The following is a 23,190-nucleotide window of genomic DNA, read 5'->3' on the forward strand; positions in this document are numbered from 1 at the left end:
ATAATATAATTTATCTGTCTATCTTATAACTATGTTTGAGTTACTAATTTATAATTTAGTCAATAGTATCGTCATGTGGACATTTTATATAAACGAACGTAAAATTAACAAAAGACACGAAATACTGAGAAAATGTTTAAACATAACCATAATTATTAACTTACAAACTATACTAAATCTATTAATTCCCAATTCTATTTACACAAAAGATATTTTAAAATATTTCAATGTGATTATAATAATTATTATGGAATGCTGATAACAATAATAATAATAATATGATAACAATTCAATAAATTCTAAACATATCTTTATTGATTTATGGTATGGGATAATATTGTTATCCCGTACGATAATTCGATAATCAAAAATTATTACATCTATTAAGTACAATCTGCATTAATAAGTCTCATAAAAAATTAAACCTTGATATTAGCGACAATAAATTCTTATTTAATCTAATAGTTGTCAGAAATTCAATCTATAAAAAATATTATTAGAATCTTAAATAAATATACCCTCCCTACGTCAGCAACAATCCTCGATTCTTGGGACTATATTTAAAAACACTGACTATCCATTAATCCTTTTTTAACAGATTTTTCACTTAAAATCAAGGACATTTAGGTCCATTTTCCACTGATGTTATTGTACAAGGACCTACAAGCTTAATTCGCTAGTCTGTTAAAACAGACCAATCTATATAGAACAACATGCAAAGCCCGCCCTCCCACTACTAAAGAAGGAGGAAAAGCAATCAACACACACCACCACACAAATCTTTTAGAACATACTTAGCGTACGTTTCACTCCGACACCGTAACATTCTCAGGAGATCTACACTATGCACAATTTTTGCAGTTTGTGTGGTATTGTGTATCGCTTGCTTTTCCTATTTTTTTAGTATTGGGGGGGTGCATATCGCATGCTTGTCTGATTTCGCGGTTAAGCTTGTAGTTCCTTGTATATCTTCCACAAAGTAACGTTAGAATCTATCCAACATTAATAAAATGGATGTTACTGTGTTTCGACGCTCAAATGCTATCAATTTTACTCTATCCACGGAGAGAACATAGTCTTTACCATGCCCTTTGTCTCTCTCTGTTTTCTGTACTACTCAATTAGAGAAACTATGTTTTTAAAAATCATTCGAATTTGAAAACATAGTTTCGTTTGTGATTGGTTAGTAACTTAAAATGTCCTTGTCATTTGTATGGGATTACGTAACAGGGACAGCCCTAAACTTACTTCTCTCTGTTAATAGAGTATAGCTATACATGATAGAGTATGTCTTAGCGCTTTCCTTAAATAATATGAACCGTAGGCACGGGTATTACGGCGGTAATCGTCAAAATCACGTCCAAAAATATTCCGCCTAAACGTTTATGGTCTAGGTATAGCTCGTCTAGGATCGGATCCATCGATATAACATCTCGTTAGAATCATGGCGCAGCAACTTTTTACAAGTACATTTATAATATTCCTCATATTCCTTATAGTTTAAGCGGTACATACATCGGTCCTCGTTAGTCTTGCGTGGAGTAGGCGGGCGGCGCGGAGGCGGGCAGCGGCGGCGGCGCGTCGGCCAGCGGCAGCGGCTTGGCCACGCCGATGCGCACCACGCCGCGCGGCGCACCCTTCAGCGCTGCCACCGCCTGCTCTAGGCTCGCGTTCTCCAAGTTCTACCAACAACAAACACTTCCAAATATAGCCGCTTTTATGGTCTTTCCACATTATACTTCGTCGCATCGCAAATATTGTGAAAGGGCCCTAAGGACTAAGGATCCTTTACATAAAAGCCCTTAACAATACAGCTCATAAATAAAGCTTGGTTTCCACTCCACCCTCTGTTCGCTTTTAAAAGTTTTACGCCACCAGGGACCACCGATCTGATCACCACCAGGGTATGAGACGGACGCAACGGGTCCTGGTAGTTTACCTGATCATTGACAAACAGCAGCCTGTCGCCCGGTATGAGCCGGCCGTCCTGTTGCGCCACGCCGCCAGGGACCAGCGATCTGATCACCACCAGGGTGTGAGACGGACGCAACGGGTCCTGGTAGTTTACCTGATCATTGACAAACAGCAGCCTGTCGCCCGGTATGAGCCGGCCGTCCTGTTGCGCCACGCCGCCAGGGACCAGCGATCTGATCACCACCAGGGTGTGAGACGGACGCAACGGGTCCTGGTAGTCTAGGATCGAGAAACCGAGTCCACGCTCACCCTTTACTAATTCTGAAACATGCAAAGGAAGTCTATTAGCTATTGATTTGTGCATTTCTAGGCATTTATGCTGATATAAACTACGAAGTTTTGTGTTTAGTAGCAAATTGGTGCTAATTTCTCTAAACTAAATTTAGAGTATTTGATTTTTTTTTGGAACGGCATTCCGAACCAGTGATAAATTATATTTTGACGATTCAAAAGCACTTGAAAAGTTTATACTTGAATAAAAATATAATCTATTCTTTTCTGTTTAATATTGCTAAAAAGAGACGGAATATGAATTTTAGATTTAAAGACTATAAATTGTAGTGCACGCTATAGGCTCGCGACTGGCAGCTTAAGTCACGAGGTTTGACAGGTCTATTAAATTTAAAACTGGAAAACTGTGGCTGTCCTTTTAATATTACAATAGTAAGAAGAGGATGCGAATACCCTAAAATTTAGGTTGCTCAGAATCAGTACCAATAACTAACTACCTGACTAAATTGACAGGTCTAAATCATGTCCTATACTTTTCCTCAGATTTTGTACAACCTTCACCGAATAGAAATAATAGAATCAAATTGAAAGCAAAATGGTACAGCGAAAATCCTCTATGATTTCTGTATTTGTGTAACCAAAAACCATACAGCATATAGAGTATTATAGACTTGTATACTAGCCTAAGGTTAATCAAATCGGTTAAGTAAAACCCTGAGTGGAGCAGGCAGCATGAGACAATGAGGGCATGTTGAAGTAATATAAATCACTTTGTTGTGTATTTTCGAATCCTACGTAAAACAGTTTAAAGAGGCATGACTACATACATGATACTATCATTCTGCTGTAGTCATAATAAGCGATAATAATAATGAATAGGTATTAGTTATCACAAACACCGACGTCATAGCTCGCAGAACAGACGTAATTAGTATCTGATTAACATAATATAAAGAGACAATCAACAGCGTTCTTTGAACATTAGGTATATTATTTACTAAGAAATAATAATTTTATACTATTCACATTAAAATATACTTACGTCATTCGACAATAACAGAAATTGTATATAAAAATGATTTATACATAATAAAGTCAAGATAAGCTACAGCTCCTCCCTTCTCTTGGAGGTCCACATGGCGAGGCCGGTGACCGGCTCATGGCTCCGCGAGCGCACTTTGCCGGCTGCGCCCAACGCACCGCCCTCCTCCGCACCCGCACCCGCCATACTTCTATGGGAATTCGCCTATAACGTGCTAGGCCTGTTAGCAACAGCGCTATCTCTCACCAATTATCTGCGGCTCTGAGGACCACATAGCGAGGCCGGTGAGCGGCTCGAGGCTCCGCGAGCGCACCTTGCCGCCCGCGCCCAACGCACCGCCCTCCTCCGCGCCCGCACCCGCCAGACTTCCATCGGATTTGGCCTATAACGTAAACGCAACGGGTAACTTTGATCTAGAGCGAATTTTAGGATTTCGTATCTCCAAGAAAAAAGGAACCCTTAAACTGAGGCCACACGATGTGTTTCCGATGAGTTGCGGCACCGCACCGCTGTGGACTTGAGTATCGGGTGCCACACTAGGACAAGGGGAAGTACCCTGTAGGTTTCTTGATAGTCATGACAACAAGTGATATTTATCTTATAAGGTTCTTTTTTTCCTTTTAAGCTACGGAAACCTAAAAAATATATCAGGGGAGTCCGATAGCTCACATACCTTTACCAGGGTGGCAGCGGGCGGCGCCAGTTCGAGCGGCGGCGCGGGGCGAGGCCGCGCGCACACCATGCACACTTCGCTCGACAACTCCTTCAGAATGGACACCACCTCCAGGTGGTTCATGCCTAATAGGCGATGCCCGTTCACCTCTGCGTGCCAAGAGCAATATTATGTAGCACAGTCCTGTTACCGCTAACTTAGGCATAGTAAAAATTAAAAGAAAATCAGGGTACGAAGGGTAGGAAACGAGTGTCGAAAAAAAATTTGGATTAACACCTCGAGTGATACCTTATTCAACAGGTATTTTAAAATCAGACAACTCTCTTTCTCAGACAACAGTTTTTGGAAAAAACTACCCACTTACGAAAAATAACCGTCAAAGATTCTAGTTAAATTTTGTTGTCAAGCTAGTTACTAAAATCGGAACCCTACCTTGTGAGCGTGTCCTGACACGGAGTTCACCAGTATTTTGCTCTGAAATGTCTCAGTAGTATAGTTACCCAGGAGCTCATCACCGGGGCGGTGCACGGCGGCGCGGCCCACGGGCCCCTCGGGCAGCACGGAGCGCACGTAGTGGTGCGGCCGCACCTCACGCCCGCCCTCCACGTCCACCGTGCCCTCCAGCGAGATGCCCAGCCCGCCGCCGCCCCTCACCACCACGCCCACCACGATCTCCACTTCGTCTCCTGCAATACATTACATGATCAGCCATCATCGATGCCCAGGCCACCAATCGGAGACCACCAAGCCAACTACGCTATGGATGATCTCAATTTCCCCAGAGGGAGAGGGTGATAAAAGTGGGAGGGAAAGGGAGAGAGAAAAGGGGGGAGGGAGAGGAAAGAGAAAAGAAGGAGGGAAAGAGGCGGGCGTTTATATGTTAACCGCTGTGCGAGCTGAATTACACTTTATTGCGTCGTGTCAAAAGTCGCTATTTATTAAAATGTCTTAGAAATATCCAGATGAAACGGACTTACCAAGAATAGCTTGCCACTTCCTCTTGATGGCGTCCTTTTGTTCCTGCGTGCGCGGCATCTCGAACTGCGGCGCGGCGCGCGGCGCGGGGGGCAGCACAGGGCTGCGCGGGGGGGGACGCCTCGCTCTCCTCTACATTTGTTTCCAACCTGTGCAATAAATTTTTCCGTTATTTACTTGCGAATACTGCAACGTTACTCTTTTTAACCCAGTCAGCAGAAGTAAAATTGTCTCCATCAAAACATTATTTTCTGGCTTCACGGAAGATCAGCTGTGTTCTAATGTTGTTTGACAAAAATCTGCTATTTTTGTTATGAAAAATGCCGAAGTCTAAGCATGACCGGGTGAGCAATTGAGGTTACCTTTCTCTTCAGAACTTGGGGCCTCGGAGATACCTGACAAGCAATAGGGTTACATGTCGCACTCACGGGCTCTGGAGATGCGTCATCTGTATATCGTGGTCGGGCTGTGCGGGCTCGGGGCGGTGCATGTGCAGGAACGGGTTGTGAGCCGTGGCCGCCGCCGCCGCGCTCTCGCCCGCCGCGATCGCCTGCTGCAGCTGCTCGAACTTGGGGCCTCGGAGATACCTGACAAACAAGGTTATATTAAGTTACATTCACGGACTCTGAGATAAATGACGAACAAAACACTATGTACGCGCCAAACCAACACCTACTACCTTCTCCCTCACGCTCCTTATAAATACACATTTCCTATCGCATTACATTCCTAATTACTTCCTTTCACTTCGCATCTACAAAAAAGAATCGCACACGCAGTTAGTTGCATTCTGAACTCATACGCGCCGGGCGTTTACTGACCCATCCCGAAACAAACGGCATGCATGCCCGCGACTAAACCTACGCCACGCAAGCTGTGAAGAAAATCTGTGTTCTACGCAAATAAAGTGGAAGGTGACGTGCAGTGATCACTTCAGTGTTGTGGACTCGAAGCCTTACGTCCTGTGAGTACCTATGCATAAGCCTTTACCCAATTTCCCACGCACTATTCCCGCATCGCATTGCACTCCGCTCGATCGGCTCTCCGCCATATTTGTATCTCACAAACACTCGAAACTTCGCAATATAATATCGCCTTAATTATCGCAATTCGCAAACAAATTTTTGGTCACTTCGAACCTTGGATGATCCCAGTACCTTTTTATAATAATATTCACGCTATTTACGCATTTAATCCATTAACGCATATTTCATCATAATATAAAAAACGCAAGGTCCTTCGATTCTATCATTCATTATTCTAGTATACCTATTTCGACACCTCCTACGTATAATATCGTAACTGCATTTTATCAACTTTACAGTAGAGCTGTTTAAAGTTTTGCAAGCAGATTAATGATGCTCATGAGGTCAAATACTGTCGTATAGCAACCAAATTTCGCATACAGCTACATTTTTATGAGTGGAACATTACCTTTGAAAAGGTTACTTGATTTTTTTGCCAGATTTCCTTAAAATTCACATACGATATTTTACTTTGGAAAATATCAATCGTATTTCATTGTATATAATACTTACTATACTTTACGTCGAACATAATGTAGGATTAAATAATTTTTGCTACACATACGATAATTTACATTAATACTAAGTAAATAATAATGTGTTTTACGACAGTATACTATAGATTAAAGTCATTATAACGTAACGCAGGTAATATATTGAGGAATAATTTCTTTCCTTAAACTAAAATATAATGTATTTCATAATTACAACAGTCCAAATGAACATCAACTACTCTCGAAAACTTAAAAACTAATCAATGCTTTTTTCATTATTATTATGGTTGTGATATTACTAGTAGTGTTATATTCTAAAACATTATTAAATCCCTATAATTACGGAGACAATTTTGAAATAAAATATATAATAATTTAAATCCGCGACACAAAAATCTCTTTCAGAAACTAAAAATATAATAAACTTTCTTTACTTATTGGTCGTAAGTATAATAAACTTAACTGATCAGTCTTTAAATTTACAAAACTAGTAAAACAATCAAAAAAAAATATCTAAAAAATTAAGCCAAATCCAAATTAATTGCCAATTTTATTCTGGTATACTTTGGGAAAAAATCATGATGAGCACTGGGGATGATTTGAGCCTTGCACATTAAGTCATCTTTTTTGCCTTTGTAATCAGCCGTCTATGGTCACACAGAACAGTGGATACACATTGTTTCCTGGCAGACTCCTTCATAGATAAAATATGATCATCAGCAGCTAAATCATTTTTATAAAACAACTTAAAAGAATCTTCAGGTTTGACAAAGACGTCTCTTATTTTATTCCATTGCATTTTATCCCCATGAGTGTTTTCAACCTAATTTCCCTTTGACAATGCTTCCTAATTAAAAAAATCGGTGTATTTTAATTCCTCAACTATGTAAAGCTTTCCTTTTTGCTTAGCCCAGCGTACGTACGTGTACACAAATTATTCATTCACTGAAAATGTGTTTAAAAACATCTTTTGACATACAGTTAAATGATTTCCTTGAGTTTCAATGTTACCAGTCTATAAATTTAAGTAAAATAACGCTTATATTCAGTATCAGCAAAAACCTTGCGTTTTATTTGTTTCATAACCAAATTTGCCATGACCCCAAAACCCATTGAAAATCAGTATTCTTTCTTCTTCATAATATGATACGTAGGACTCAAAGATTTACCACACCTTACAGTAACCATCACTACTCTCATTAACTCATACTGCTTGCCGAAGTTTCTTAGCACTTTCCTTTTGTTGTCTTTCCATTTAGTAACATGTCAACGTCTGATAATTCCATTTCTCAGGTTGTTCTTCTTTTTCCTAGAAGTTTGTATGAGGACGAAGACAATGGCGAGTTTGCTTGCGGAGTGTAAACCAAATTAGCTTAGGTTGAATCAACAGCGTATAGTGGTGAACAAACCAGGGACAAAAGTAGTTATCGCAATTAAAATCTAGACAATTTATTGTCCAGTCTGGTGATGGATATTGTGTAATATTTTGAATAGCTGCTGAAAAATCTTCATCTAGTTCTAAAGGAAGGGACAAACTATTTTATAATTTTGAAATTTTATTTTTAAATACTCATCCTACTATGAAAAATATATGATAAAATATACATGTACAACGAATTAATTAAAACTTTTTGCTTAACATCACTGTTCCCTACTTTGTTACGTAAGTGAAACACTATGTCTTTGATGTATTTTCTCAAAACCAGATAAGCAATCCATCATTTGGTTTATTCCCACAATATTTGCGTCAGAGGGGAGTGGTGATTCTGTGAAAAAAAGTACAAAATATCTTATAATTGAGATTTTTTGAAAAGAATACTATTGTAAGTTATTTTTCATAGCGTAGTAAAATATCTTAAATACAACATAGGATAGAAAATCACGAAGAAATTCCGACGTAAAGTATTGTAAGTACAAATACGGGAACCGTGTATATATTGATTCCATCGTAGAGTATCTTAAGTATATACTTACGATATTTGAAAAGTAACTGAAATCGAAGTAAAATATGGTAAGTCATACTTAAGATATTTCACTATGGGTATTATACAATTTTATATTTATATATATTTTTTTTCATATTAAGATATTATTAATATTAGAGAAACACATAATTCACCTTCTATCCTCATAGAATCCTCTCCCGCGTAATTAATCGGTTCTAACAGTTACGATCCGGTCGCGCGGCTCAACGATGACCCCACCCCCGCGTATTGTATGGGAACTACACCATACTACATTTTACTTCGATCAAGATAAACATACGATAATGTACAGTCTTATTATCTAAGGTTCTATTGTAAATAAAAAAAAATTTATTAGGCCAAACGATAATATATGTAATAAAGTATTTGAAAATCGGTAAAAGTCATTTTCGCCAATTTGTTGGTTACGATACTATACGTAGGAGGTGTCGATTTATTTCGCTTTACGCAAACTACAGTGGAGTTTTGAGTGTACCTACTTACTATAGTTAATTACGCAACGCAATAAAACGATAAATATATCGTATTTAAAATACAGGAAAGATTTTCTTACAGTACAGTTTAGTTACAGTGCAATATTAGATAAAGTGCAGTGTATATCTAAATTAACTCGCTTACAAATTCATTAAATCGCATGAGTTAGGTAATAAGTACATCGTATCGGAATATTCCATACTTACGCCAGATTGTCGTTACCTACCTACACGTTAAAAGTTTACAATTTATAAGTTTATTCCTTCCGCGTCATATTATAGGAATTGAATATTTTAAATTAACTAACTAGGAACGTAATTCGATATATACCTACCTACTAGTTTTACCTACTTGCTTATAGAATTAGTTAGGTAATAATTAAATTTCTGGCTACGTATCATATTAATTAAATAAGTAAGTACATACCTTTGTCTCGCAAGCCAGGTACGTAATTCTTTTATCTACCTACCTGTATAATGTTATAATAAAGACACACGGTAGTGTGTCCGCGCCAAGTTCGTTTCACTTTGTATAATTTTATAATCAAGACACACGGTAGTGTGTCCACTAAGTTCGTTTCACTTTACGTATTAAATACCTATTTTATTTCGCGAAAAAGGAGATTGCCCATTTCGGTAGTTCAAAATGCCGAAAGGAGAATGTCCTACCCCAAAGGTCAGTACGGAAGTGTTGGTATTGGAGGCTCAAGTTGGAGCTTATTTCGCAAATATGCAATCTATTTTTAACGCGTCTCAAAATACGAAAAGTGAAGATGAAATTAGATTTTTTCTGTCAAAAGCCGCTAATATACATAACTTACGCACAGAATACATAAACCTTGTTAAGGAGTTAAATATTGCTCGTATACAAAATAATCCAGATTATGTCGCGAATTTTCAATCGTTAATTGCATTCGAAGAGCTGTTTTCGTCCGTTCAATTTAAGTTGAATGAGTGTTCGCCCTCAACATCGACTTTAAAGACTCCAGATTGTTGTCAAGCTGTGACGTCATGTAAACCTAAAGTAAAATTGCCACCTATAACGTTACATAAGTTTAATGGCGATATAAAACAATGGACTATCTTTTATGAATGCTTTAATACTACGATTCATAAAAATAACGAACTCAGTATTTCTGAAAAATTACATTATTTATTAGGCCAGCTTTCAGATGCCGCCTTAACCTCCATAGCAGGGATTGAACCCTCTGGAGATAATTATGAGCTTATTTACTCAACATTGGTAGATAAATACCAGGATGTTCGCGCTTTAGGTTATAACTACTTAGATCAAGTTCTTAACTTTAAACCGTTACAATCATCGCAAAATTTAAACTCATTTTTAGACGTTTGTGGAACATCAATCGCAGCGTTTGAAAAATTGAACATAGAAAATAAAGCTGACTTTATTTATTTATATTTAGCTTTAAAAAAGGTAGATAAGGAGACTGCTCGCTTATATGAAAATTATATGCGCTCTGAGAAGGTACCCACATTTGATAATTTTATTAAATTTATTAAAGAACAAGCTAAAATTAACGATAGAATTCCTGAAAATTCTCATCACGCGTCATTTGAACATAGAAATATTCGCCAACGCAAAGTACCTTCGCCAAAAAATATACCCTCTTCAAGTACATCAAAATCATTTGTTATTTCGGTGGATAGTAAGGCTCAGGTCTGTCCGCTTTGTAACACCGATACGCACAAACAATACTACCGCTGCCCTAAGTTCTTAAAATTGACGCCGCAAGAACGATATAATGTAGTGAAGTCTAATCGAGGATGCACTTCTTGCTTATCCTTTTTTCATCAAAATCGGCTCTGCCAATCGGATAAGTCTTGCTATACCTGTGCAGCAAAACATCACACGCTACTCCATAGAGATGATAATCAAACCGAGACTTCTGGGCATAAAGGTGATCGCACACCTGCAGACACTTCTGACACAAATTCACAAAGTCAACCAGCAGTCTCGCTTTGCTCGCTTAGTCATAATAGTATGCACATGCGCACAACTGTTTTGCTCGCAACCGCCTGCGTCCGCGCGTTAGACTCCAGTGGGACAGCGTATACACTCAAATGTCTTATAGACAACGCATCGCAACATAATTATATCACAAGTGATTGTGTTAAACGCTTAAATTTAACTGCTAAGACCATGTCTTATCCCGCGATTGTAAACGGGTTTGGATGCAGGTCCAGTAGAATTAAGGGTATAAGTAGTATTACAATATTTTCACGATTTAATGATAAAACATATTCGCTTACGCCGTTGATTGTCGACAAAATCACAGATCACTTACCTACATCGCCAGTCGAAAGGTCGCTGCTCACCTACTTAGAGAGCGTACCACTCGCGGACAATACTTATCACCTTCCAAGTAAGGTTGATATGATTTTAGGCGCGCAAATGTTTACGCAAATTCTGCTATCAGGCCGCGTGGCGGCGCCGCCTGGTATGCCTCATGCATTACAAACCACGCTTGGATATATTATTATGGGTCAAGCCCCGCTAACGCAATCCGCTACTCCTTCGCAAACGCAAACACTATGTGCTATCACCAATGAACGCTTAGATAATTCTTTACGCAATTTCTTTGAATTGGAAGAGGTACCTTCCCCCAAGAGCAACTTCCTTAGTATGGAGGAACAAGAATGCAAAGCTATTTATGAAAATACGACAGAACGCGATTCGCAAGGGCGATATATTGTAGCTTTGCCGTTCAAGTCCGATCCTAATTTATTGGGCAACGCTTCGCTAAACGCAGAAAAACGCTTTAATTATTTAGAACGCAAATTAGAAAAATCACCTTCTTTACGCGACGCTTATAATAACATTATTGACGAATATTTGGAGAAAGACTACTTAAGCCCTGTAACGCAAGATTGCTCTAACGTACAATACGTCATTCCGCACCATGGGGTTCAACGCGACGATAAGGTCTCTACAAAGGTCAGACTTGTTCTGGATGCGTCATCCATTGAAAATGGCACCAGCTTAAACTAGCTATTACATAAAGGTCCTAATTTACAGTCGGATTTATTTATGTTACTTCTAAATTTTCGCTTATTTAAAATTGCTATTTGTGCAGACATCAAACAGATGTACTTGCAATTAAAGGTTCATTCAGAATTTTGGAAATTTCAACGCATTTTTTATCGCTTTTGCAAAAACGATCCTTTGCAATTATTTGAATTTAAACGCGTATGCTTTGGCCTCGCTTCAAGTCCTTTTCTTGCGCTTCGCACTTTAAAACAGCTAGCTGAAGATGAAGGTGAAAACTACCCTTTAGCTGCAGCCGTAATAAAGGCAGGTCAATTTTACATGGATGACGTCATATATTCAACGCACACGGTGGAAGACGCAATCAACTTGGCTGATCAATTATCAGCAATGTTCTCCGCAGGTTGCTTCGATTTGCTAAAATGGTCGAGCAATTCCTCTAAATTTCTTGAACATTACCCCAAAGAACTTTTGCATCCATCACTCGCTATTAGCTTTGAACCCGAATCAAGTCAGAAGGTTTTAGGAGTTAAGTGGGAGCCTCACAAAGATTTGTTTACCTTTGACTTTGCTCCTAAAGAAATGAAATGCACTAAACGCAACATGCTATCGGTCATTGCGCAACTATTTGATGTTCTTGGATTTGTAGCACCGGTCATATTATTCGCAAAATTACTAATTAAAGAACTTTGGCTTTTGAAAATTGACTGGGACGATGAGCCTCCCGCGCATATCGCACAAGCTTGGCTGAAGTTTCAAAGCGAGTTGCCTATTTTATCTCAAATCTCGATACCTCGTCATGTCGGTATAACGCAAAACTGTGAGATAAATTTAATTGCTTTCTCAGACGCTAGTGAAAAGGCTTATGGTGCAGTCTTATACGTTCACACATGTACATCGAATGGAATTATTGTTAGTCTACTTTGTGCCAAGTCAAAGGTTGCGCCAGTTAAAACAGTATCGCTCGCTCGCTTGGAACTATGTGCAGCTTATTTGCTCTCTAAGTTGGTACGCGCTGTGTTGACAAATTATTGTTCTCGCGTGACTATTGCTCGCACATACGCATTTTCAGACTCAACAGTCGCTCTCAATTGGATAAATTCCAGCCCGCATAAATTAAAAACATTTGTTGCTAATCGGGTATCAAAAATTCAAGATAATTTAGCCCCGGAAAACTTCTTTCACGTTTCTGGTAAAGAAAACCCAAGCGACTGTTTGTCTCGTGGTTTAACTCCCGCTCAACTCGCTTCTCATCCGTTATGGTTTAGCGGTCCTACTTGGATGCATGAAAGCTGTAAGGACTGGCCCGTTAAACAATTCACTCCAAATTTAAATGATTTACCAGAGTCTAAAACGGTCGTATTAAATAATGTCTTACCAGAAAGGCCTCTTATGTTGGCTACCGCGGAACGCTCGTCCAATTGGTCGAAGTTGCTACGCATTTTTGTGTATATTTTACGCTTTTCTAAACGCTTAACTACTCGCGGCTTAATAACTGCGGAAGATTTAAATGTCGCCGAATTGTTTATCATTCGGTCGCTTCAAAGGGCTCATTTTTCTGAATATATAGAAGCCTTAAACAAAGGTACGGCTTTACCACGCGCTATAAGAAAGCTACGCCCCATATTAGTAGACGGAATCATCCGCGTTGGTGGACGTTTATCCGCCTGCAGGGATATTTCGTTTGATCATAAACATCCTATTCTGCTTCCTAGCAAGGATCATATTGTCAATTTAATAATCGAACACGTTCATCGCATCAGCTGTCACACTGGACCTCAACTTACTCTATGTTTATTACGCAAAAAATATTGGATCCTTTCCGCGCGGAGGATCGTTCGCGCTCGCATACACGCCTGCGTTCCTTGTTTCAAAACTCGGCCGATACCTTATCAGGCACCGGTTATGGCGGACCTGCCTTCGTGTAGGTTGGACATTTCCAAGCCATTCGCGCATACTGGGGTGGACTATTGTGGTCCCTTTTACATAACACTCACTAAAGGACGCGGCATAAAAAGTCGTAAAGCTTATGTTTGTGTTTTTATTTGTTTGACTACGCGAGCTGTCCATGTTGAGGTCGCACCTGATTTAACTACGGAATCATTTCTGAATGCCCTGAAGAGATTCCTTAGCAGAAAGGGCCCAATTCAGCGGATTTGGACGGACCATGGCAGTAACTTTGTCTGTGCTAAGTCCTATTTAAACGAGGTTTATGAATTCTTAAATACAACTTATGATAACGCCTTTAAAAATGAACTCGCAAATAATCGCATTTCGTGGACGATGATCCCTCCAAATGGACCCCACTTTGGTGGGGGGTGGGAAGCAACAGTTAAATCCTTTAAAACGCATCTATTTAGAGTCATAGGTTCACAAATATTGACGTATGAAGAATTACTTACAGTATTGTGTCAGATTGAAGCTTTGCTTAATTCTCGACCACTCGGGATGCTAAGTGAGGATCCAACGGAGCCCTTACCAATCACGCCAGCTCATTTTTTAAATACAACGCCTCTGCAAGCTCTGCCAGCTGCAGACGTTACTAAGGAAAATCCTCGCTTACTCTCGCGCTTCTCGCTGTTAGATAAATTAGTCCAATCATATTGGAAACGATGGCGAGAAGAATATTTACAAACACTACAGGTTCGAGCAAAATGGAATACTGAGTCTCGACCAGTGAAGGTCGGTACAATAGTCTTAATTAATCAGAATTGCGCACCGCTGCACTGGCCGTTAGGCAAAATCGAGAAAATCTTTCCAGGCCCTGATGGCCGTATACGAGTTGCTTTAGTTAGAACAAAAAATGGTACACTCGAACGACCTGTAGTTCGCCTATGCCCACTTCCTGTTGAATTTAATAATTAGTTTCTCTAAGTTACTCAGATTATATTTGTTAGTTATAATTTCTTTTATATGTTCTCTTAGATAAGTAAATTCACGCTAGTTAATCGCTATCCGAATGATGGATATTTTGAGCTATTTTTTTGTACTCTTTGTTTAAGAGTGTTTTCTTGGAACAGCCGTCCAAGGGCGGGGGCTATGTACGCGCCAAACCAACACCTACTACCTTCTCCCTCACGCTCCTTATAAATACACATTTCCTATCGCATTACATTCCTAATTACTTCCTTTCACTTCGCATCTACAAAAAAGAATCGCACACGCAGTTAGTTGCATTCTGAACTCATACGCGCCGGGCGTTTACTGACCCATCCCGAAACAAACGGCATGCATGCCCGCGACTAAACCTAGGCCACGCAAGCTGTGAAGAAAATCTGTGTTCTACGCAAATAAAGTGGAAGGTGACGTGCAGTGATCACTTCAGTGTTGTGGACTCGAAGCCTTACGTCCTGTGAGTACCTATGCATAAGCCTTTACCCAATTTCCCACGCACTATTCCCGCATCGCATTGCACTCCGCTCGATCGGCTCTCCGCCATATTTGTATCTCACAAACACTCGAAACTTCGCAATATAATATCGCCTTAATTATCGCAATTCGCAAACACACTATATTTACATTTCTAATCAAAATAAGTTTTTTAATCGAGATGTTTGGTTTGTAGTCGATTGGTCAGGCCGCAGTTTTATGTTTTGGACCATGGCATCATCCCGCTGGTTTGAGAGCGTCTTACCTTTCCAGCTCCAAAGTGACAATGTTGCCGCTCTGCTTGAGCGCGTCGACCGCCCTCTGGTTGGACTTCCCCGCGAGAGACACGCCGTCCACGGCCACGATGCGGTCGTTGACGCGCACCTTGCCGCTGAGCGCCGCCGCGCTGCCCGTCGTCACCGACTTCACGAATATTCCCGACAACTCCTCCTTCTCACACACATAACCTTGAAAATACAACGAGCCAAAATCACAAGTCGTCATCGTTGCTCTGTTGGCCGATTACAAAAAGTTTCATCATTCATTATTACAGTGCGACAAGGCTCTCTTGGCACTTCAATGACATTGACAGGGGGGCGCTGTTGGAGAACAAAGGCTTAGAATATTCAAACAAGAACAAAGGGGCTACTTGACGGCAACGTTAGTTTCGATTTTCACCAGGCGCCAAGATAGCCTTGTCGCACTGTACCATTAATTGGTCATGTACCTGCAATCGTAATGCCCAAGCCATTTTCATCTTTCTTCAGTTGAACAGTGAATCTATCGACCTCAGGTGATTCTGCATCTTTAAAGAAATGGTAGATATGTATAGTCTGTACTCCGTACAAAATGAGAACTCATTAGCCATTTTAACTCTATGTGTCAACTGTCATGTCAAAAGTACGGTTCACTTTTAAAATAAGGACTAAAATTCGCATACAAAGTGTTCCTACCATCGTATAAGATATACCCAACACTTTTATGTAGAACACTGAAAGTTAATGACTGATATCGCCATCTACATGTGATTTAATAAATTAATTTTTTTTTTATTACAAAAAAATATATTATAAATTATATATTTATATATTATTATATATTTATATAATATATTATTATATATATTTATATATTATTAAATATATAAATATATATTTAATATTTTTATATGTGATGTTACCAATTCACAGTTTTCGGATTTTTTCCTTTACTTATGCTATAAGATTTACCTACCTGCCAAATTTCATGATTCTAGGTCAACCGAAAGTTTTATATAGGTTTTCTTGACAGACATGACAGACAGACAGACAACAAAGTGATCAATATAGGGGTTTTTATTTTTCTTTTGAGGTACGGAACCCTAAAAAATAATAGTAAATACCGGATTCTGGTGGTGGAGTTATAGAAGCATCGAAGACAAATCGGGATACAGTGGAGTTCAATGTTAAAGACGTAGGCTGAGTGTGAAACACTTGCTCGAATCCCGCATCCACCAGATAGCGGTCCAACGCCTCAGGACTCGACAGCAATCTAGAAAATGAAATAATTATACCAATTATGTCTGGACTAAAGTTCTTAATTTAGTTGAATTCATACAGTTGAAAGAATTGAATTAAATCAATCCAAAATCTGTACAAATTAATTATTATTAAAAAAATGTGTGTAAAATAGTCTGCAAAAGATTTTTATCATAGTCATGTTTGAACATGAAAGGTTTTAATCTATATAGATATTTTGTACCACTTTGATAAAAGATGGCAGTCTTAAAAAAACTGCTCGGTTTGGCAACTATTTTAACTGTCTAAAAAAAATTGAGTTCGAGCAATCTCTTAAGTTGTGCCTAGAGAAGTTTTACTTAATAAATTAATGTTTGTGTTGGTATACTAAGGCCATTACGAACGTGCGAACGGGGTCATAAATCATTGGGTTGTGAGAAATTCGAGAATGCCGCAGAAGTCGTTATCGACAAAAGGGATACCGTTCGGACGCAGGTAGTAGACGCAGGCAAAAAGTATGGGCGCTTTTTATAATCTGTTATTGACTTTCGACAAATCCTTTTTTTACTGCTACACACAACACCAGAGCATAAGGTTCCAGTTCCATAAGGGAGCGAGAAGTGTAAGTGTAAGTGCGAGCGAGAGGTCTAATAAGAATGATTTATAACCCAGTTCGCACGTTCGTAAAGACCTTAGTATAGGTACGTTCATCTTACATTTGCTTTCGCGCAATGAATTCGTTCATATGATGATTAATTCAGATGATAGACATAAAAATGCTCTTTCCCCTCGTCTTGTCTCAGATCTTCTATCATCTCATCTCCATTAGTCTCACCTGGCGGGCACGACGGGCGCGTTGGACGTGTGCACGGCAGCGGGGTCCACGGCGCGCGCAACCACGAGCCGCACGCGCGAGCCCGACGCACGCAGCACGCCCGCCACCTGCTCCGACCCCATCTCCATCAAGCTTACCTAACAGAGGACAAGGTAGAGTTCACTAGCTAAAACCTGACTCTTAGAACCGGCGGCCGGCACCCACTGTCGGCACGACACGGCAGAGGAACCTCCAATACATGTAAGCGCAAACTGACGCACATATGATAACTACGCCGCGGTATCTTTAGGTATACGGCTGCATGTGCGGGTCGCAGGCGCTGTCTTGTCTCGGCATCCCGAAGAACACCAAGGCGTCCCGGGGGATACCGAGGCATTCCGAAGGCTGCCGACACGGCATGCTTTCCGCGGCTTTGTTTTTGTACGTACGACCAGTTTATCATTGAAATTTCAACTTAAATGCATGCAGTTGATTTATTATTATTTTTACTTGAAAAATCCCGTGCCGTCCCGTGCCACCAGTGGACGCCGGGCCTTACAGTTAGTTGATTTCGGGTTAAAAGCTCAATATACGTATTTGTGTCAATTATTTTAATATTAATATCAAATATGATCAAGTCATACATCTCCAATTTGTAGAATGTGGTCACCAGACTTCAATCTGCCATCCCGATCTGCCACACCACCAGCCAATATGGTCTTGACTATTACACCACTGGTTCTGGCGCCAATTATTCCTATTATTAGAATAAATATAATTTATTACATTTATCATGAGTTCCGTTTGACATCTGAGGTCATTTGTATTATCAAACATAATACAAAATTTATTTCAAGGTAAATTTTTTATATTATTGTTTTTTCTGTGTACATATCTCGCGTTAAATGTACTGACATATTTTGTATTTTTCAATTCGCTTTGCTATAGCCTATAATAGAAACTCTACAGATCTCACAGGATTTTTAAAACATATCTCCGCGCGGGCGAAGCCGCGATCATCATCTAGATAAAAAAAAGAGAAAACCGACTTACCAAAGCCAAGCCCAGTTCCATCATTAACCAAGTTAATAATTTCAACTTGAGCCCAATCCCCAGCCACAATATTAGTTGATGCTGATACCAATGAGTCATCGTTTCGCGAGATTTCAAGCAAACCCCTTGTCTAAAAATTTCAATATACTGATAAATAAAATAAAAAAGTATATTAGGGCAGATTCTCTTGTAATCTCTAAACTAAACGAAATTAACTAACAATAGCGGAGTTTGAAAACGCACAACTATCTTCAAAGTAAGAGTGAATAGACATCTTTCAGATAAGCTGCGACTGAGTTTGTTGTGGGCTCTTCTCAGACCTGGGCGCGTTTGGAACCCTCGTAGCTTTAGTTTTAAGTTTGCATAATAATTATCCCCTATATTATCTTACAAATCTAACACCATACCAGACCATCAATAAGAGTAATTTATTACCTATTTTGAATAAATCATTTGACTTTGACTTTGATAAATGTGCTCCAACCTATACAACATATTATTTGCTTTTTATTAAGCATGATTCCCGTCAAAATCAAGCCTATCTTGCAAAAAAAAATATCTTATACAAAGCATCTTATAACCAAATGTACAACACTGCTTGTAAGATGTAATTACCTGTTTAGGGGACATGTTAGAGTCAACTGAGGCAGAGTCCAGACCTAGAATGCGTTCATTGTCTGAGCCAGACCCAAATTCCAGACTTTGTGGGGGAGACACTTGGGGCACACGCTGTTCTTCCTCTCCCTCATGAGCACCATAAAGATTTCTAGCTTGTAGTGCTAAATCACCTGAAGTTTGTTAAAACTTAAAATCACACATCACAGGGAAATCATATTAACTTCGGGTTATAACGTCTAAATAATTTGAGTTATAGAGTTTTTGTACTTCAGCAGAATTGAATAGTTGATTTCTTTGTCAGAGCAGATTTTGAGTTAACAGGGTTCAAGTTAAAGAGGCTCCAATATATACATAATCCTTGAAAACCTGTAAATCAATCATTTAGTACAGAAGAGCAAATTTTGTGATGTCTACAAGTTGTAGTAAGTTGTCTGCAAGGTGTCTACTGTGGCTTTAGGGCTAGTTACCACCCTATAAGTTATTGGCAAAGTCCTACTGCCAAGTGATTTAGGGACAAATTACACTTATTCAGCTTGATTCAGCTTTTGTCTCGAGTATTCAAAAAACTTGAATCATTCTGAAGAGGTCTAAGGCATCGATTTGGTTCAGAGACAGCTTGCACCTGGAAACAAATACTTTTGCATCCTGGGCAAAACAAAGAAATCCCACAGGGTATTTAAAAAACTCAAAATTTACATGGACAAAGTCACAAGCATCAACTAGTATAACTATATTTACCAGCTGGTGTGATGTCGAAGTCTCCTGGTAATATTGATGGATGATGTGCCACTTGAGTGGCAAGCATTCCAACAGAGTCATGTAAAGTAGCAATGCTCTTTAGAATAGGGCTTTCCAAAAGATTTATAAGAAGGTTTAGGTCATCATTTGTAACTGCCTGTAAAATAAAAGTCATGAGTCAGTGTGATGAGACACTGGAACAGATACTACTTAGATGCAGCTGTGTATTTGCTCAGTGGGTACATTGGCTCCCCAGCAACACCCCCTAGTCCTCACTGACCTGGGTAGCCTGCTTGGATTCTGAAGTTCGATAGGCTGGCTGGAGTAATCTGGTGGTGAGCGGTCCAGCCAGCGGTCTTCCATAAAATTGATAATTATGTCTAAAAGCTGAGATCTATAGTGTTCTTTGACTTTAGACTTCAGACTTTAAAACGAGACAAAGTTATGTCTCAGCTCAATCTATCTTAACTATCTTAGGCTGAGTACACAGTAAAGTTGAAGTATGCTCTATAGATCTCAGCATAAGTGCGGAAAAGAAACTTGGAATAGTGCAGAAGAAAAAGTTTGCCAGTGCCCATGCAAAGACAGGCCAGGCCATGTTTTAAGGTATTGTAGTAAGGCATCGTAAGAAGCTATCTTCTTTATCTTTCTTTTTCTGAGGCTGTGCAAGTACTTGAATCCCAGTTTTGAGTATTGTCGACTCTCTGATCTATTGTGATCGCCGCCAATATTTTTTTTAGTTTTGCTATAATTTGACTTTGAGATGTGAGATAAAAATGGTGATTAAATTGATTTTTAAGTTTCTAAAAATAACAAGACGTAGGTAACGTACGACCTATATTTTTTTATAGATATAGAGCAACATAATGTTGAATAACTTCGGAACTGTTTACCTTTAACTTAGGATCGTCACTCTGATCTACAGCAGCTTTAACACTTTCTAATTGTTGTAAAGCATTAGACAAATTCACTCCCAGGTGCATTTTTAGGATCTAAAACTTCAAAATCACAAGTTTTTGCGACTGCACCAGAAGTAGGCAGAGTTAGTAATTTTTATTACACAGGGCAGTGCTGATATGGAGGAAGTCCAAGAAACGTAATTTGAACGTAATTAAAATAATTTTAATAATATTATTAAAGTCTTAAGTCATAAAAAGTCAACAAGACCTAAATCACAGACAAATGCCTAATACCACAGAGTACATTGAATATAATACATAGAGTAAAGTAATGCCTAATATCAATGTACTCTGTGACCAACATGACGTTTCGTGTGTTGCCTGTTTTTACGGCTCTTCAATAGTGATGTGGTGAAATCGATACTTACCTACCGATAAAATATTTACAGGTTTTCTTGTGAGATGTGTAATGACTAATGCGACAACATAATGTATTGAAAATAATTCCAGTTTAATTGAAATAACTATGGGCTGATTCTTAATTTATGAGTATTACATAGTTACTATTGAAAAATTCCTTAGGTGAGTTATTTTTGTATTTTTTGTTACTAACTAATTATTCTTTAAGTCTTTTAAATAATATGTGATTAGTGCTACTTTTTAACCTCGTATTTACACATTTCGTATGTACTCGTTAAGCTCGAAATATTATTTTATTAACGATTTTAGTCTTAACCGGAACCATGAGGACTACACTATTTTTGTTAAGATGGGTCTGGTACCTACAGTGCGACAACGCTTTTTTGGCGCGTGGTGAAAATCAGAACTAACACCGCCATCCTATGAAGTGTCACGCTGTCCCCTTATATGCAGTGTTGCTACGAAAAAAAAATTAAATTCACAGTTTTTGTTACTTATAGATATATATTTTATAGATAGATATACATTTAGCACAAGGTAAATAAATATACCTAGTATTTGAGCAGGTAAACATGATAAGTTGCAAGTCCATGGCCTATAACTAAACGGTTTTTATAGGCCATGGAATGGTTTTTAAACGCGTCCCATCTTAGGCTATCATCACTTTCCAGCAGGCATTCCAGTGGTAAATTAAAACTACCTGACTATTCATAAGTACTTGTAAAAAGTTTACATGAATAAAAAAACATTCTATTCTATTCAGATGTGATTGTGGTCAAGCACTTGCTTAAACAATAAATTTAAAAAAGTTTGTTTGTAGGTAATCGATAATCTCTGAAACTATAGAACCGTTTTAAATATTACTTTTAAAGTTTTATCATTAGAATTAAGCTACTCAAGAAATAACAGGCTATAAATTAGGTAGGTGGGAACGGGCAAATGCTAGTTATAAATACAGGCAATAATAGTCGCAGTCAGTCGGTCAGACAGTCGCAGTCAATCGGTCAGATAGTCACACTGTGGTCACAGTCAGTCAGTCAGACAATCGCAGTCAGTTGGTCAGACAGTCGCAGTGAGTCGGTCAGGTAGTCGCAAGGGGTCGGTCAGACAAAGTCGGTCGGTCGAACATTCGCAGTCATTCAGTCAGACAGTTCCAGGCAGTCGTGTCGGTCAGACACCTAGAATAATGGTCAGACAGCATTCGGACAGTCAAAAGTTCACAGTTATTCAGTCAGACAGTTGCAGTCAGTCAGTCAGCCAGTCGGAGGCGCGGTCGCAGTTAACTGCACCAGTCAGTCAGACGGTCGTAGTCATAGAGTAGATAGCGGAACCCTCATAGTGGACGAGTTTAGCTCGCACTTGACCGGATTTTTTCCATACGATACCTACGCGTATAAGAACACACGCTTGTAAATTGTGTGTGTGACTTCGATCGGATTAGATAATTTGCTATTTTATAGTTATAATGCATTCGACTTATGTATTTTAAGTTCGTAAAACCGATAGACGTTGGGGTCCCAAGGTGTTGGAATGGCGACCTCGCACCGGAAGACGCAGCGTTGGAAGACTCCCCACTAGGTTGACGGACGACATCAGACGAGTCGCAGGGAGCCACTGGATTCAGGCGGCGCAAGACCGTGGCGTGTGGAAGTACAAAGAAACCTACAAGAGACCTATGCCCAGCAGTGGACGTCTATCGGCTGATGATGATGATGATGAAGAAGTACTACATTAAAAACAGCTCAAATATTTACTCAAGAAATAGATTATTTCTCATTTGGATCTGTCCACATCACATAGGTACACCTACACCTTATTTTACACTACTAAGTAGGTACAGTACCTACGCGACAGGTCGATATGTATAGCAATCGGGGCATGAGGCGGGGGGACGCCCCGCACAC

The 23,190-nt window shown here is 39.3% G+C and overlaps 1 protein-coding gene and 1 long non-coding RNA gene across 3 annotated transcripts in view; one reads left to right on the plus strand and one right to left on the minus strand.

Moving 5' to 3' along the window:
* On the minus strand, positions 1-21,154 carry Patj (patj crumbs cell polarity complex component). Its single transcript, XM_069504099.1, has 16 exons — positions 20,861-21,154; positions 19,968-20,124; positions 19,227-19,399; positions 18,612-18,741; positions 18,203-18,315; positions 17,580-17,716; positions 16,630-16,778; positions 15,976-16,053; positions 15,514-15,715; positions 5,324-5,482; positions 4,898-5,016; positions 4,421-4,606; positions 3,921-4,069; positions 3,494-3,629; positions 1,940-2,235; positions 1-1,682 (listed from the first exon to the last, which is right to left on the minus strand). The coding sequence occupies exons 1-16, from the start codon at positions 20,948-20,950 to the stop codon at positions 1,527-1,529; spliced, it is 2,430 nt and encodes an 809-aa protein (XP_069360200.1). The 5' UTR covers positions 20,951-21,154; the 3' UTR covers positions 1-1,526.
* Positions 10,896-23,190, plus strand: part of LOC138403483 (uncharacterized) — a 15,670-nt gene continuing 3,375 nt past the window's right edge. The window contains exons 1-3 of one of the 2 annotated variants that reach the window (XR_011237741.1): positions 10,896-15,231; positions 17,548-17,731; positions 17,869-17,999. This is a non-coding gene — a long non-coding RNA (uncharacterized lncRNA). The remainder of the gene's footprint in view (positions 15,232-17,547; positions 17,732-17,868; positions 18,000-23,190) is intronic. The other variant, XR_011237742.1, reaches the window with a different exon arrangement.

Source organism: Maniola hyperantus, chromosome 2, assembly GCF_902806685.2.
Source record: "Maniola hyperantus chromosome 2, iAphHyp1.2, whole genome shotgun sequence".
NCBI lineage: Eukaryota > Metazoa > Arthropoda > Insecta > Lepidoptera > Nymphalidae > Maniola > Maniola hyperantus.

Coding starts and splice junctions, on each gene's coding strand:
- Patj (XM_069504099.1), bottom strand. CDS start 20,950: ATGCACCTGGGAGTGAATTTGTCTAATGCTTTACAACAATTAGAAAGT. Junction 16,779..17,579: donor GCGCCCGTCGTGCCCGCCAG/GTGAGACTAATG, acceptor TTCATTTTCTAG/ATTGCTGTCGAGTCCTGAGG. Junction 2,236..3,493: donor CTCAGAGCCGCAGATAATTG/GTGAGAGATAGC, acceptor TGCATGTTTCAG/AATTAGTAAAGGGTGAGCGT.